Here is a 14,225-nt window from a genome sequence, read left to right on the forward strand (position 1 = left end):
TAATGAATGTATGGGACTGAGCTGCTGCTAGTGATGTGCTGAAAATCCAATCCAATTTAGATATCCTGGGAGCAAATGTATTGAATTTGCTCCAAAAAGCTCAAAAGTCACTGTGACAAACAAAAGACACTGGTTGTCAGCAATGCAGTTCCCTTTCGAAGGGAACTCAACAATACGTCAAATGACGCTATGGTGAAACGCCTATAGCGTCATTCGACATATTGTCTCATTCCCTGTTCTCGGGGAACATAGGTTACAGTCGTAACCTGAGACGTTATTTGCATAGATCAAAAACTATCAGTGCTTCATCTGATTTAGTCAGTTACACATCTCATTTAGATCTCAAGTTCTTCATGTATAGTTTTTCAGAAAGATCAACCAGTGATTTAGGAGAGGACATATCAGTAATCTCATAACCTCAACAACAGAAGACCTTCTAGATCTACTTAAGACTAAGGTTTAATCTCTTCAGTTGTGTCATTACCATTAGATAAATCTAATCCTTTATTGTAAAAAAAAAAAAAAAAAAACGACGAATTTTGTTACGGAACCATATACGAAAATAAATGTTCTAGCTCGCACCAAGCAGTTGTGAAAAGCAAAGAACAAGATAAATGAAGAAGCAGCAGTGAAGGCAATGTAGTGATGTCTGTTTATGTGTGATATTATTCATTTCAGCACTTTGCATTAAGCAAATTGCTCTTTCATTACAGAGATGTGCTATGGGAGAGGATTAACACCCCTGCCAGAATTTTCCCTCCCACACCATGCAAACTAAAAGCAAAATATGAAAATGAAAGGGTACCAAGGTACAGAGTTAATCCACGCAGTCCATTTCCAGATGTGATCAGATTTATCTGCGGCAACCCACTTTCACATACGTAATACGACACATGTCCCCTGGTTGTTTGAAACTGCTGTGCAGTTGACAAAGCCCTGCCAAATGCAATTCTACCAGATTTGTTTAAATAAATAAAAAATAGGCCTATATGATCGTATTCAAACTTTTCTCATTAGATCTCATACATGTACATCCTATAATGCCAAAATAACTCACCAAACGGATCTGACTGTGTCATCAAACTCATCTCATTTTGATGTGGTTAAAATCATGTCTCCCTGTCAGTGCAATACAGAGGAACAACAGAAAAACAGTTTGTTTATAGAGTTGTTTTAAGAGATGACTACATTCAATGAGAGATTAAATGACCGGGAGTCAGATTTTACCAGATTATTCTTTGGGGAAAACCAAGGTACTCCAACAGTTTTTTCAGCCTTCTCTTAATCCTTTAAGCTTTCTTTTTCTTTTTTTCCCATTCTGCTGCTGGCATGATTTGGTCTTATTTTTCTTTCTAACCTACACTGAACTCAGGAGGTGATAAATGTAACCAAACAACAGATCTCCCAGCTACATAGAAATAGCAGAAAAGGTGTTTTAAACAAAATCGTACGCATAATTTTTTTTAGAGACATAGCTGTTTATCTAAATAGTAACATTTGTGAAATGCCCTGAGGTATTTTCTACAGAACTTCAGCTAACCAAATTCATATTTTTCATGTACAAAGGGCAAATTCAGTTTTGAAATAAAGATGCATAATATTCTTTATACATTTAAACACACTGATTCATTGTTTTTTGACAAAAAAACAAACCCTTTAGAAAATTGCATCAGCATCAGACCAGCAGAATCAATTAGGAAATGATGCCCTCTGCTGGCCGGCTATAAAACCATTAGGTCGAACGTTACCAATGCACACATATGAAACAACTTTGGCATTGATTATCCTCATTGGAAAAGAAAATCCTTAACCAATTTTATATAACATCATAACTATGTACATGGTCAAAGAGTACAACCATTCCCAAGAGTTAATACTGAACACAATATCACAATGTTTGATACAACCTTGTTTTAATAGAACATCTGTACAACCAAGAATGTAAAAAACAAAAAAACAGCTAAAATGAAGAACGACTCACTTTCTCTCTTTAAAAAAATATTGTCTGCATTTTGCTCCTTGTTCACAAACAGGTTTTTTTTTGAAAATCCGAACAAAAAGTATTGACAAAAATGAAACATTGAAAGGCAATTACATTTCTTGGCAATATAAATATAGTGGTATGAACAAGGTTTCTCAAACATCTTGTTTAGGAAGGGCATTACTGAAAACAGTGGAAATCTGGCCACTGTCTGAGTCACCAATCTCTTTATACAAAACCAGATTAATTTTTTTTTATTTTTTATTTCAGATGATGATATTTTGATGTGCTCTTAATGGTAAATATGTACATTCCTAATGCCAGTAGTCTATGAGGGAACATAGTATCCCTATGGCATTTAGTTGAAGGTGTAGTCCGAATAGTAGTCTGGCCAACCACCCCCTCCCCTCCCAGGGGGATAGCCCCAGTTACAGGACGGGCCCCCTCTGATGTGACCCCGGCCAGGTCGAGATCTCATAGGGTGTGGTGGTACTCCTCGACCCCTGAAGCCACCACGCATCATATCAGCTATTCCACCTCTGGGATTGTACATGCTATTGTTGTGTCCGCCTCGGCACAAGGGTCCCAGTGTGGCTCCAGGGATGGGTAAGAGTCCTCGGCTTGCAGTGCCGCCCCTGGTAGGAGGGGCTTGACTGCTTCCCTGATTCGCAGAGGAAGAGGTCACTGGAATATTGCTGCCTTGGCTGCATGAGGTCGAACTACCAGGCGCACTTCCTTTATCTCTACTGCCCTCCTGCTGGCCCACTTTAGAGGTTGCTGAAGCAGGGGCATCATCTTCCTCTTGTCCACGAGAGGTTCCGCTCTCAGTGTCGCCCACCCAAGATCCATCTGCAGGCCTAGCAGCCTCAGTTTGGGCGGAAGGAATAGTGCCGAATCCTGCCCCACTCTGTCCAGCCGCATATCCCTGCTGGGCTCCCGGTGTAGGAACCCAGTTGTAAAGCGGTGGAACGGGGGGAATTGGAGTGAGGGCTGGGAAAAGCGTAGCATCTGGGTAGGAGGGAAAAGTGGTGTGAATAGAGGACGAGGAAGAAGTGGAGGATGAGGAAGCAGTCTCTACACACATCTTAGCAGTTTGAGAGCCAGCAAGTCCTTGCTGATTAGCGGTTGCCGCCCCAGGCACTCCCATACTGTCAGGAACAGGTGGCTGAAGAGAGGAGGCTGACTCCGGAGTAGGAGGCACCTCCAACAAGCTAACTGGCGGCTGTGGGAGGGAAAGGGGAGGTGGTTGGGCAACAGGTAAGGTGCAGGAGTTTGTAGGAGGTTGAGTCCCAGGAGGAGCAGGAGTTTGACTGTACTCTGATCCCCTGGAGGTCACGCTGACAGGAGATGAATATGCCGAGGACATGTGGTATGCAGGAGAACCAGAGTAAGGGCTCCACTGTGCGGAGTTGGGACACAGGTAGCTCTGGTGGGGATTCACGCCAAAACTGGCCAGGGTGTCCTCTACTTCAGGTCTAGGTGTGCCATCCTGACTGGCAGCTTTATATTGAGCGATGGCACACTTCAGAGCTGCATAATCAGTCAGGTAAGAGCCCTGGGTAGGGTAGGTGGTAGGGTTTGGATGCACAAGTGGATCGATAATGGGGTCCAAAGAGGGTTGGTCAGGGAGGGGAGGACGAAATCCATCAGTCTGTGGCGGAGGGGGCTGAGGAGCCTGCAGTTCCGACAGGTCATTTTCAGTCTGAATGGAAGTCTCGTTGTTCACCAGCATGTCATCTTCAGAGTCTATAGACATGTCCTCCTCATCTCGAACAGCATCAGGCTCCACTGAGCAGTCAAAGAGAAGACAACATATCAATATCTATAATTTCTTAGTGAATTTTGTCAGAAGTAGTAAAGAACTCTGGAGTCTTACCTGGATCAGGTAGGGCAGCCAATGCTACTTCTTCTGGGACACTGACCAAACTCTGGAAGTTGTTCATGATGTCATTCATACCCGCAATGATCACTCCACTACCGGAGAACTGTGAAAATGCGTCGTCATGCTTCTCTGTATATAAACACAGCACCGATTGATTAAGAAACATCCCACATGATTTCACATACCTCCATTCATAAACACCAGCATTCAACTAGACCTGTTGTGCGTACCTGTGAGGAAGATGAGGTGTCGAAGCTGTGTGTGTTGAGCCTGCAGTTTTACCAAACAGTCCAAATCAGGAGCCTGCCTAGAAGGAGTATCACACTCATGATAAGGCAGAAACTCCACCAGGTGTTTCTTCTGGTATGTCGTCAGCAGGTTCAAAAGATTCAGGGCCTCAGTGTTTAACCTGTGAAAGGAAAGATGTTTGAGATATTGGTGACTAGGAGTCTGTCAGGATTGGTGAATTAGACTAATCATTCCGTCTCTAACCTGCTGAGCTCTTTAAGCTTCTTCTGAGTCTTACAGTGCACCTTCCACTTCCAGGGTGAGCCCTGTTCCTCCAGGAACTTAAGAAATGCCTGTAGCCTCTCTGTAAACATAAATGTCAGTTCTTAAAGTTTTGATGTAATAAAAATAGAAACGGTTGTTGATTTGATGGAGGTAGTTCTGAATGCAAGCTTGCACCATTTGGAAGAAAGGTTCAGTTTTAAGCTGACTAATGTCACCGGAGAAGTCTGTTGTTTTCACCGGAAGATCGAGTAATGATCTTTTTAATAAAAAACGTGTGACAACATGTGAATAAATAATACACAATCAAGATACATTTAGAAAATGCTGTCTTTAAATGAAAGGATACACACATTTTTGCATTCACTTAAAGCTACGAACCATCATGTTGAAACGGTCTGTCCAAAAGTTTACTGTGTGTGCTTTTTTAAATTCCTGAAGATTTTGTAAGCCACTAAGCCATTCAGCTCTTACCTAGTGTTATATTGTCTGGGTTGAGTATGAGCTCATCCGACACAATAAGACCTCCAGACACGAAGAGCTCATTGTAAGTGCGATTCTTCACATCATCCAGACTGTCCACTCCAGCAAAGTAAACTGTAGGCAATTTCTTCAGAGACACCAAAGCTGGGATCTAAATGGGGTAAAGGGAACATTGGCTCAAAATGGATGCTTTATGCAACTAATAATAATACTCTTAAAGGGATACTCCACTTTTTTTGTGAAATAGGCTCATTTTACAACTCCCCCATGGTTAAATGTTTGAGTTTTACCGTTTTCGAATCCATCCAGCCGATTTTCTGATATTTAGAAGAATATCAGTAACCAGACAGTTTCTGGTTTCATTGACTTCCATAGTAGGAAAAAAAATATACCATGGAAGTCAATGAGACAAGAAACACTCTAGTTACTGATATTCTTCTAAATATCAGAAAATCGGCTGGATGGATTCGAAAACGGTAAAACCCAACTGTTTAACTCTGGGGGAGTTGTAAAATGTGCCTATTGCAAAAAAAAAAAAAAAAAAGTGGAGTATTCCTTTAAGAAACAGAAGTTTCCAATGGCGAGTTTATTAGTTACCTTATGTACATGAGCTGCGATATCCTCATTCTGAATAATGATCATAAACTTTTGCTGACTTTTCATTTCTAGGTAATTCTGAGGGTTGCAATCAATGTTTCCAAGACTTCTTAAATACTCCTGTAAAACCAAACAAGGGAGATGAAAGATAAGGGTTTTTAAAGGTTGGTCAAAAGTATCAGATCACACTGTACGTATATTCAGACTTTTAAATTAAGCTTCAGACCTTGATCTCAGTGCAGAGTTGACTCTCCTCATCTCCTCTCTGAATGTAAAACTTTACTGCATTCTTCTGCATGATCTCCATCAGAGTGCACAACACATCGGGCTTGATTTGTCCAATAACACTGCCCCCCACAGTGCTTGAGGTTGCCGCAAGTGTAGGCTCAGAGGGAATCTCTGGGACTGAAGGGATTGGAGGATTCCTGGCACTTCCTGCTGATGGTGAACACATAGGACTTTCCACAACATCTGAACCCTTGGGGTCAACTGATTTTTCTGCTGAAAACAGGTGGACCTCTCTGACAGTGCCAAGGCGATGCTTGGCTGAAGGAGGTTTAAGGGTAGCTTGTGACTTGCTCGACAAAGCCTGAGACTTAGGCACTGGAGATGACGTTTTAGTGCGAGGATGAGCAGCAGGTGAGGGCAGCTTGGGTTGGGCAGGAGCTGGCATGACAGAAGGGGGTGGAGTAGGTGGCAAGAGGGCGGGCACTGGGGCAGCGGCAGGTGGTGACATAACACCCACGGATTCTAAAGACGCGCTGGGAGAACGGATCATACGATCCATCTTTTCACAGAGACTCGTAACGTAGCCCTGCACAGGCAGGGAGGAGACATATTTGGAAACAAAAGGTGAGAATGAGTTTGCCCGTTTGGTCTGATCCTCAAGTCGTGGCAAAGGAGTTTGGGGGGTGTAGGTTATTTGTTGGTCCTCCATCATTTTCTGAATCCCTGTGCAGAGGTTCTGGAACTCACTGTCGAGGATAGTGTCTACTACTTTGCCCGTAGAGTGTCCCTGCTTTTCCCCTCCACTAACAAAAGGTTCACAAACACCCTCTAAAGCTAAAAACAGAAAATGTTTATTAGTCTTGTCAATTGAATATTATTTCAATAAAAGTAAGAATTTATTATTGAAAATATTTTTACACTGTACAAAGTTTTTTAGGGGGTATACATCTGAAAGAAAGCATATTTAATCAATAATTGTGCACCAAATCAGCATATCAAAATGATGATGTGAAACTGAAGACTGGAGCACTGGCTCCTGAATATTATATATGTTTATAATATTTCAAAAGGTATTTCTATCATGGCAAAGCTGAATATTCAGGATAAATATAAAAAAATGCACTTTCAAAAATGTTTAAAAAAAGTTCTAACCAACCCCAAACTTTTGAACAGTGGTGTATGTTACAAACAAGTCTGTTGCATGTATGCAGGTGTGGACGAACCTGCGGTGGATATGCTCCAGGGATTGTGGCTCTGATGTGAGGCATCTGCTGGACGGGAGAGCTGCTGCTCAAGACTGGAAGAGGGACTGTACACATCCACACTGCTCCTGCTCCCGGCCATTTGCTCCTACACACATATACTAAAAGTTAACTAAGACAAGAGTTGAGTGTGGCATTAGATATCAAGAGGAACAGTCCAAACCTCCAAGCAATCCAGGTTAACCTGCTCTGCATCAGCACGCCTGCCACGCAGGTCGAGATCACAGTGGGCGGCTGAGTCGCTGGGCTCGTATCCCTCTATGTCTTTGGGGAGAACTCCAGGCTGGCTGCTGTCAGTGTTAGAGTTCTGGGCCATCCTGTTGAGCGTGCTGAGGAAGAGTTTGAGCAAGGCATGCGTATCTCGGAGGGTGGCACTCTGAGTAACGCGCTCCCGCAGGTCTGTGTCACACAGCCCCATGCTGTCCATCACCACTAAGAGAAAGAGAAAACAGCTGTCAACAAGGAGCTCATGTCTCTAAGGAAGTGCAGTCACACTATTGAGCTCGACATAATTTCTGCAAGACATTAAATTTATCTCTCTCTTTTTTTTAGATGACAAAACCCAGGCATGTTTTTGATAGGTTTCATAGGATTCACCTTTTAGTGATGGCGTAATTGGAAACAAAAACAAGAACTGCATACAGAAAGACTCTCTTTAGGTAGCTGTCATAAAGTAAATTATTTGCAGGGATATGTCAATCGTTTTTACAGTGTAAGGTCCTTCAGCACATACAGTTACTCTTAGAGTCGTGCTGATGCGTCAGCCTCAATCTGACGTCTTCACTCTCTGCGTCTCTGGAGATCATGCAAGTAGATAGAGCAACTAGTCTCTCATCAGGCAAACTGCACTTCTATTAGACATATGACAATCACTTCACATGACCCTTTGAATACCACCTTTACTTAAATAAGAGTCAAGAAGAGAGAATTAAGAAACTTTAATTAGAAACATAATTAGGAAACAACTCGAAAACTTTGATACTTTCAGGTTTTCCAAGACTCTGGGAACCATGTATAGGGAAGGGGGTGGATTTACCGTCCCTCTTAGTGTATTATAAAATCAATTGGAAATCAGCTTTCATGTTCTGTTCCAATGAAATCCTGACAAAAACTGAGCCTTGAAGGGAAAAGATATTGCCTATGTTTTATCTAATTTTGCTAGCAGGGGTTGTTTAGTATTTTTAGAAGCATGTGACCTTGGCAAAGACATAGTCTCCAGGAGAGTTCAACAAACCCTCACCAAAGTTTCTTCCATATATTGGATGAAGTGTGTCAAAGAAAGTGACCTCATTTGCATAAAGAACAGAATACTATGTTTGGATGCAGTCAGCTAACATATCAGAACCTGTAGGAGTGATGTCCACCGATTAACTTTAAGTACTAATGTATCTGTATCCTAAATTAGTTTGAGGCTGGATCCTCTTATTTTCTACGGCCTTTAGAAGTGTGGAGAACTTTGTATTCACTAAACTCTGTCAACAGATTGAACTTTGACTCCTGTTATTCTCCTACAATAGTATCCAACCTCCATGTTGTACCTCTAATTTGTTTCAGCACAGACTCACCTCTCCCTGGCTCTCCATTCAGTAGACCTGTCCTAAGGTACTTGCTCACACTTCCAGGACCTTCCCTCTCCAACCTCCTCTTCAGGCCAGCGGGGTCCCAGTCCTCCTCACTTGCCGGCCCGCTGCCCTCCTCCTTGCTCAAAGTCCGCTTATGTAACTGAATCAACTTTAGCAATTTCTCCATCTTTTCTTTGTCATACTCACTCTGTGTCCTTTGAGCGCCACCGTTAGACTGAGAAACCCCAACTGTACTGCTGCTTGAAGCCTGTCTATCTGACCCTCCCCAGTCGGAGACAGGACTGTACTCTTCTGCGCCTGCTGGGGGAGATGCTGCCTGAGATGCTGCCTCCTGTTTGCTTTCCATCAGACCCTGCTGCAGCGCCTCCACAGGCAGCTGGAACTGTCCCGGACCATGTATGTAAGAGTTCAGCGCCGAATCCATATTCTTAGGACGAGGCGCCATGTGTTGGGTCGTCCGTTCATCCAGACTGTGCCGGTACTCTACCACGTGAAAGGGCCGGATAGCACCTTGCTCCTTCTGGTTGAGGTAGTCCAGCGCCTGAAGTTTCAGCCCCACCGCAAGCTCTTTGGGTGGATTGGCACGCAGCTTGTTGAGACCATGATGCAGGGCGGGAACAAAATTATCTAGTTGGTTGCTGATTGGGTCTTTAGGCTCTAGTGGAGGATCCTCATCAACTCCAGAGTTCTTCAAAACTTCACAACAAAAAAAAAGCAAACGCCATTAGAAGGACTGCATGGTGATGCGTAGACACTTAAAATGCAAACAAACAAACTTCAAGAAACGAGACGCTTACTCAATTTTGAGATGACTCTTTGCTCTTGAAAAATAAAAAGTGCCTGCAAAACCCTGTCATGTCTTCCTCGTCGCTCTTTGAAGAAAAAAGAAAACAAACACCACGCCTCCATTATTCCATGGCAAAAAAATTACAGTGCCAATGCAATGTACAAGCTTTAAAGACTATGCATATACCTACCAGTGGTAGTGAACAACTGAGAGGACGAAAGGAGGAAGAGAAATCCTTTGTCTATCAATGGCTTCACCAAAACCTAGAGTAAAGAGTTTAGAGAATTTACCCATCACTGACAGATTCTATCAACAGAATGAAGAAAATGTGTCGAGGGGAGAGGGTGGGCGGTAACGCTAGGAAGAGATTAATTCAATCAATCAAAGTGTAAAATGGCCTTTGAATGAGCTCACCATTCTTTCTCTCTCAAGCCGTTGCAGTAGTCCCGAGAGACTGTTTTCCTGTTTACTCTTCCCCATGACCTCATACAGGCTGCAGTACATCCCACACTTCAACACTGCAAAATACCACATTATCACATGTCAATACTGACACATCAAATGTTTTTCCACATGTATTGGGCTGAAAAGCATCACTGGTAGTCATCCTACCCTCTCGTGATCCACTGTACGCCTCCCACGATAGCAGAACAGGCGGGATCTTTCTCTTCACTTGATCAATATGCATAGCCGTATTGATGTCAAGCTTGTCTGGCCTGGAAAAAACAACTTTTTAAAGCAATGCACAAAACATTTGTTAAATTGCATTGGTTGAAAGAAAGGAGACTCACAGTTTAAGAGGAAGGTGAGCGAGTCTTGAGGACCGGATGTACACTTGATAGACCTCCTCTCCTTTATTCACCAGCGAGCCACTCCAAACTGTATATCTTCGTCGAACTGAAGCATCAAATTAGGAATAATAATACTGTAAGTTAGGTAATATGCCCATCTAATCATTTAGTTAGGCTGCTATAAAGAGAAATACAAATCATACCTCTTTGCCCTTCATATAACACGCTGTTTAATCTAATAAAGAGAAAATAAATTGTTATAAAATAATACAACCAAAACAGAGTGTAGTACACTTTTTCTACACAGATCAGCAGTTATCCCAATCATACCTGTGTGTGGCCGTGGCTGACTCTTTGCCTTTGTATTGAAAAGACAAAACTGCATATGGCAACACATGTCTCGGCCTGGACCTTAGCTCATCAAAAGCAAACTCATAGAAGTATTGCTGGAATAAAACACAGAAGGAATTCAGATACACAACAGGTCACATCTGAACACATTACGAAGCAAAAGGTCATAATGAAAAACTCACTCACCTGAGTGTGCTCAAAGGCCCTATACGACAATAATGAAGTCACTTTGCTGGCATTTTTGTACACATGGCTGTCATATTTTAGGGCTGGCTCAAGATTATTTTTGGGCATGTTCTCAAATATGGTCTTCACTTTACCCTGCAGAATAAGACCACAAGTCACTATTGTTTTTGAAACCGCAGTGAAGTTTTTTGTACGGTTTTATTTTTGAAAGACACAGTCAACGTTTGATGCTTGGTCACAGACTTACCTTCATCACTTTAAATATGATTATGTCTCCAGCAGCACCCACTTCAAATGGATTCATTTGTAACAAATCTGAGTATTTTGAGAGGTAAACCCCTAAAAAAAAAAAAGGATAGAAGAGTTACTTGGGCCAACATTCCTGTGACCAACAAAAAGCCTTGGGGTAATCCCAAGAAATTTGTTAGCAATCCATTTGGAATGCAGTTTCTATGTTTGCTAAGATTAAATATTTGCAGAAACTATTTAATTTCACCAGTTAAAGCGATCCTAGTCACATTTACAAGATTTACAAAACTGGGTTTGTGAATGTCTCTAAACACACAGCCGCTGCTTCAATATTCAACCATATATATCATGCATTAAAAATGTACCTCAAACCACAACATAATATAACTTCCAAAACCTCAAACACCCTCTGAAAATAGACAGAGGTCATAGGGGTGACCAATATATAAAATAGTTGTTGCTTAAAAAGTTTATCAATGCAAAAATTAGCATCAGTAGAAAGTTTGGTTAATTAAAGTTTACTTTGCCCATTGATCACAAGCAAGTATGGAGCAGTGGTCTTTTTGGCCTTGACTAATTCAACTACTCCAAAGCAAAGATCAAGTGACCACAGTAATCCAAAATCCAAGACTCCCATCCCAAGCAAAGGATTAGAGCTAAACAGATATACACAGACTCACTGGAAGCACAACGCTCACCTTTGAGAGGGCTTCCCAGATTGTTGACCCGCGAATGTCCCACAGAAAGACCCTTTTCGCAAATCCAGTGAGTCTTGTAAAGAAAATCAGATATTACTTTGGTTAGTCACACCTTTGACCAAGACTAATTGCTAAATCATGCCATTTAAAATGATAAATACTTAGACAAGAAAGTGGTTACACTGACAATTTTTATTCAAAGTACAGCCAATATTGTAGTTATTGTAGCAGTTATGTTGTAAATGCATTATAAACACTTTACAATTCAGTGGTATTAACAGGAACGACAGAGAACACAGAACAAGAATGAGTTTTGTTTATACTGCACCCATACATTTTTGTATTTGTATGGAGTAGTACAAAATTCTGAGGTCAAGCTCAGACCACAAATAATCCAAGTGTTAATATTACGATTAAAACACTCATTGACATTATTTCACTAAGCAAAACTAACACAACCTCACCTTATTCCTCTCAGGTAGCAGAAAAGCATAGGATTCTGCAAGATCTGCCTCTGTCCTGCCATTCTGCTTCAGTTCCCTTTTCTTCTCGATGAACTGTTAAGGCAAAAATGACTAATTATTTCATACAGTATCAGTGTTTGATTCTCTGAAAACTGCCCCCAAAGTGGCCTGATGGGTATTTCAATAATCTAGTCTTTTACAATTGCAAGCAGCTCTCTCACCTCTTTCTCCAAGAGTTCGTTGTGAATGAGAGAAGCTTTGGTGTAGGTGAAAGTCCCACGGGATGTGGCGTCCAGGTAGAACGAGGACAGAAGCTTCACAACTTCCTCAAACTCTCTGGAATCTGGAGACAAATTCTGAAGGAGACCTGGAGGACAGCACACATTAAAGACCCAGCTCATTAGATCAGAACAACATCAATGCATTCAATAGAATTCAATATCAAGTAAATTTATAGAAGCTGTATAGCGTTTTTGTTTTGTTTATCTAGGCTTCATAGTAAAGAGTTGCACATAACCTGACAGCCACTCTGTATCTTGCAGTTCAATGCAATAAAAGACAGATCAAAACTTGACAGATCAAGAAATTGGGTTTTTAATAGCAGACGCTTAATATTGATACTTGCACAAATTATGATAACGATACTTATGTTGCTACTTGCATAAAATAGCGTTGCCCAATAAGACACAAAATAATAGATTGTCATATTTACTAAAAATTCGCTAAAAACAAAAAACAAAAACAAATATTTGCATAATCAATAAGCAAAACTATCGAATGTTTGGTTAATGGCCAAACAAATCTTCTTGGTTGAGTCACTAATCATTCAAAACATTTACGAGGCGACATAAAACGTGTATTTGAAACGTCTAATCCACTTTAGAACAATAGTTTAGTGTCTGTTCTGTTATTTTTGATAAGATAAAGCGCCTACAGACAGACAGAAACTTGCACAACAAAGGTGACAAAGTGAGAGTTGGCATACTCTCACATAACTACTGTAAGTAAACTTACAACGATTGCTACAAGCACCAGTTTCGCTTTCATTCATGCAGTGTTTTTTTTCTGTTACCAAGCTCTCGCGTCTTAATTTCTTTAGCGCTATACGGAAATAGTACGGGAATGAATGAGGTTTCCAAATATGGATGGTTGTTCAGGACTGACAGGTGTTTAAAACGTCGTGCGTAAAGACTGGAGGGAGAAAAGCAGTGGTCAAACGAATCACACTGGTGCCATTGATGAGGAGGGGAAGAAGTGTGTCATGTGGTGCAGCAATACTAACTGTACGGTGTGGGAGGAGTGTGGATCCAACTAGCAAAGCAATGACACCGGCCTCCGTGAGGTTTCTAGCAGCGTGACAAAAATGTGCGTCTTTTTTGCGTCGAACGAATCGAATCCTCACGTGCTGCGAGTTGCATTAGACTAGAGCGCCGACTTAACGTTACCTGCAGCTCTGAGCAATCATGCACTCGCTAAAAATCCATTTAGTAACTAGTGCAAACCTTTCAGGCTAATCACGTGTTTCATTTTATAGATCCCACGTTTATATATCAATACAGGTCTATTCATTTGACCCGAAGCACCAAAGAGAGCGCTTTTAGCGAACTTGAAAGCTGAGAAACAAAAACAGTCCATTTTTGGAATGGCAACAGTAGTGGTAGTAATGGGACACACAACCTTTCCGCTCCTTGATTTTCCTTGGAATCTGAAAATTCCTTCTTGGCAGCTCCTCGGTCGACCTCGGTAGTGTCGAGGGCGCACCGCCGCAATTTTTCAGGTCCAACAGCCCTGCCCTCCGCCGCTCAGAGGCATCTTGTTCAGACATTTGCTCGTCTTCACATTCAGCTTGATCGCCATTTTGCTTGGATGTGGCCGTGCTAGAGGCTGACAACAATTGTTTCTTGCTGTCGCCATCCTCCAATGTTAGGCCGCCGGTCTTGCTGCTCTCCTTGTCGATTTTTCTCTCCTGGCCGAAATTGCAAGCCATTTTCGGACCTGCAGTCACCTAGTCAGCTGGCGATGAAGTTGATTTCAATGCCGCTTCTCGGAGTAATTCTCCTTCTCAACCAGCCTCCGCCATTATGCTTGTGACGTATACCTTCCCCACCACTGCAAAACTCTGGCGTCACTCTGTTTACTTTCACGTAGCCTTGACGCCCCCCGGTGGCGCAGC

The 14,225-nt window shown here is 42.0% G+C and overlaps 1 protein-coding gene across 1 annotated transcript; it reads right to left on the reverse strand.

Moving 5' to 3' along the window:
• Positions 1-629: 629 nt before the first annotated feature.
• tasorb (transcription activation suppressor b) lies at positions 630-14,178 on the reverse strand. The gene is made up of 23 exons (XM_039651887.2): positions 13,730-14,178; positions 12,274-12,419; positions 12,053-12,145; positions 11,589-11,661; positions 10,889-10,980; positions 10,642-10,776; positions 10,435-10,550; positions 10,308-10,339; positions 10,105-10,210; positions 9,926-10,029; positions 9,728-9,831; positions 9,504-9,576; positions 9,324-9,398; positions 8,509-9,222; positions 7,107-7,375; positions 6,905-7,031; positions 5,680-6,515; positions 5,454-5,573; positions 4,848-5,007; positions 4,356-4,455; positions 4,094-4,272; positions 3,858-3,992; positions 630-3,769 (listed from the first exon to the last, which is right to left on the reverse strand). The coding sequence occupies exons 1-23, from the start codon at positions 14,037-14,039 to the stop codon at positions 2,340-2,342; spliced, it is 5,529 nt and encodes a 1,842-aa protein (XP_039507821.2). The 5' UTR covers positions 14,040-14,178; the 3' UTR covers positions 630-2,339.
• Between the last annotated feature and the right edge of the window lie 47 nt (positions 14,179-14,225).

Source organism: Pimephales promelas, chromosome 20 (genome assembly GCF_988280905.1).
Source record: "Pimephales promelas chromosome 20, fPimPro1.hap1.1, whole genome shotgun sequence".
Lineage (NCBI taxonomy): Eukaryota > Metazoa > Chordata > Actinopteri > Cypriniformes > Leuciscidae > Pimephales > Pimephales promelas.

Excerpts from the sequence above, each read along its gene's own strand:
- tasorb (XM_039651887.2), bottom strand. The coding sequence starts at position 14,039 with ATGGCTTGCAATTTCGGCCAGGAGAGAAAAATCGACAAGGAGAGCAGC. Across the intron at positions 9,399-9,503 it reads TCAGTTGTTCACTACCACTG|AGCGACGAGGAAGACATGAC; the intron begins GTAGGTATATGC and ends TTTTCTTCAAAG. Across the intron at positions 6,516-6,904 it reads CTGGAGCATATCCACCGCAG|CTTTAGAGGGTGTTTGTGAA; the intron begins GTTCGTCCACAC and ends TTCTGTTTTTAG.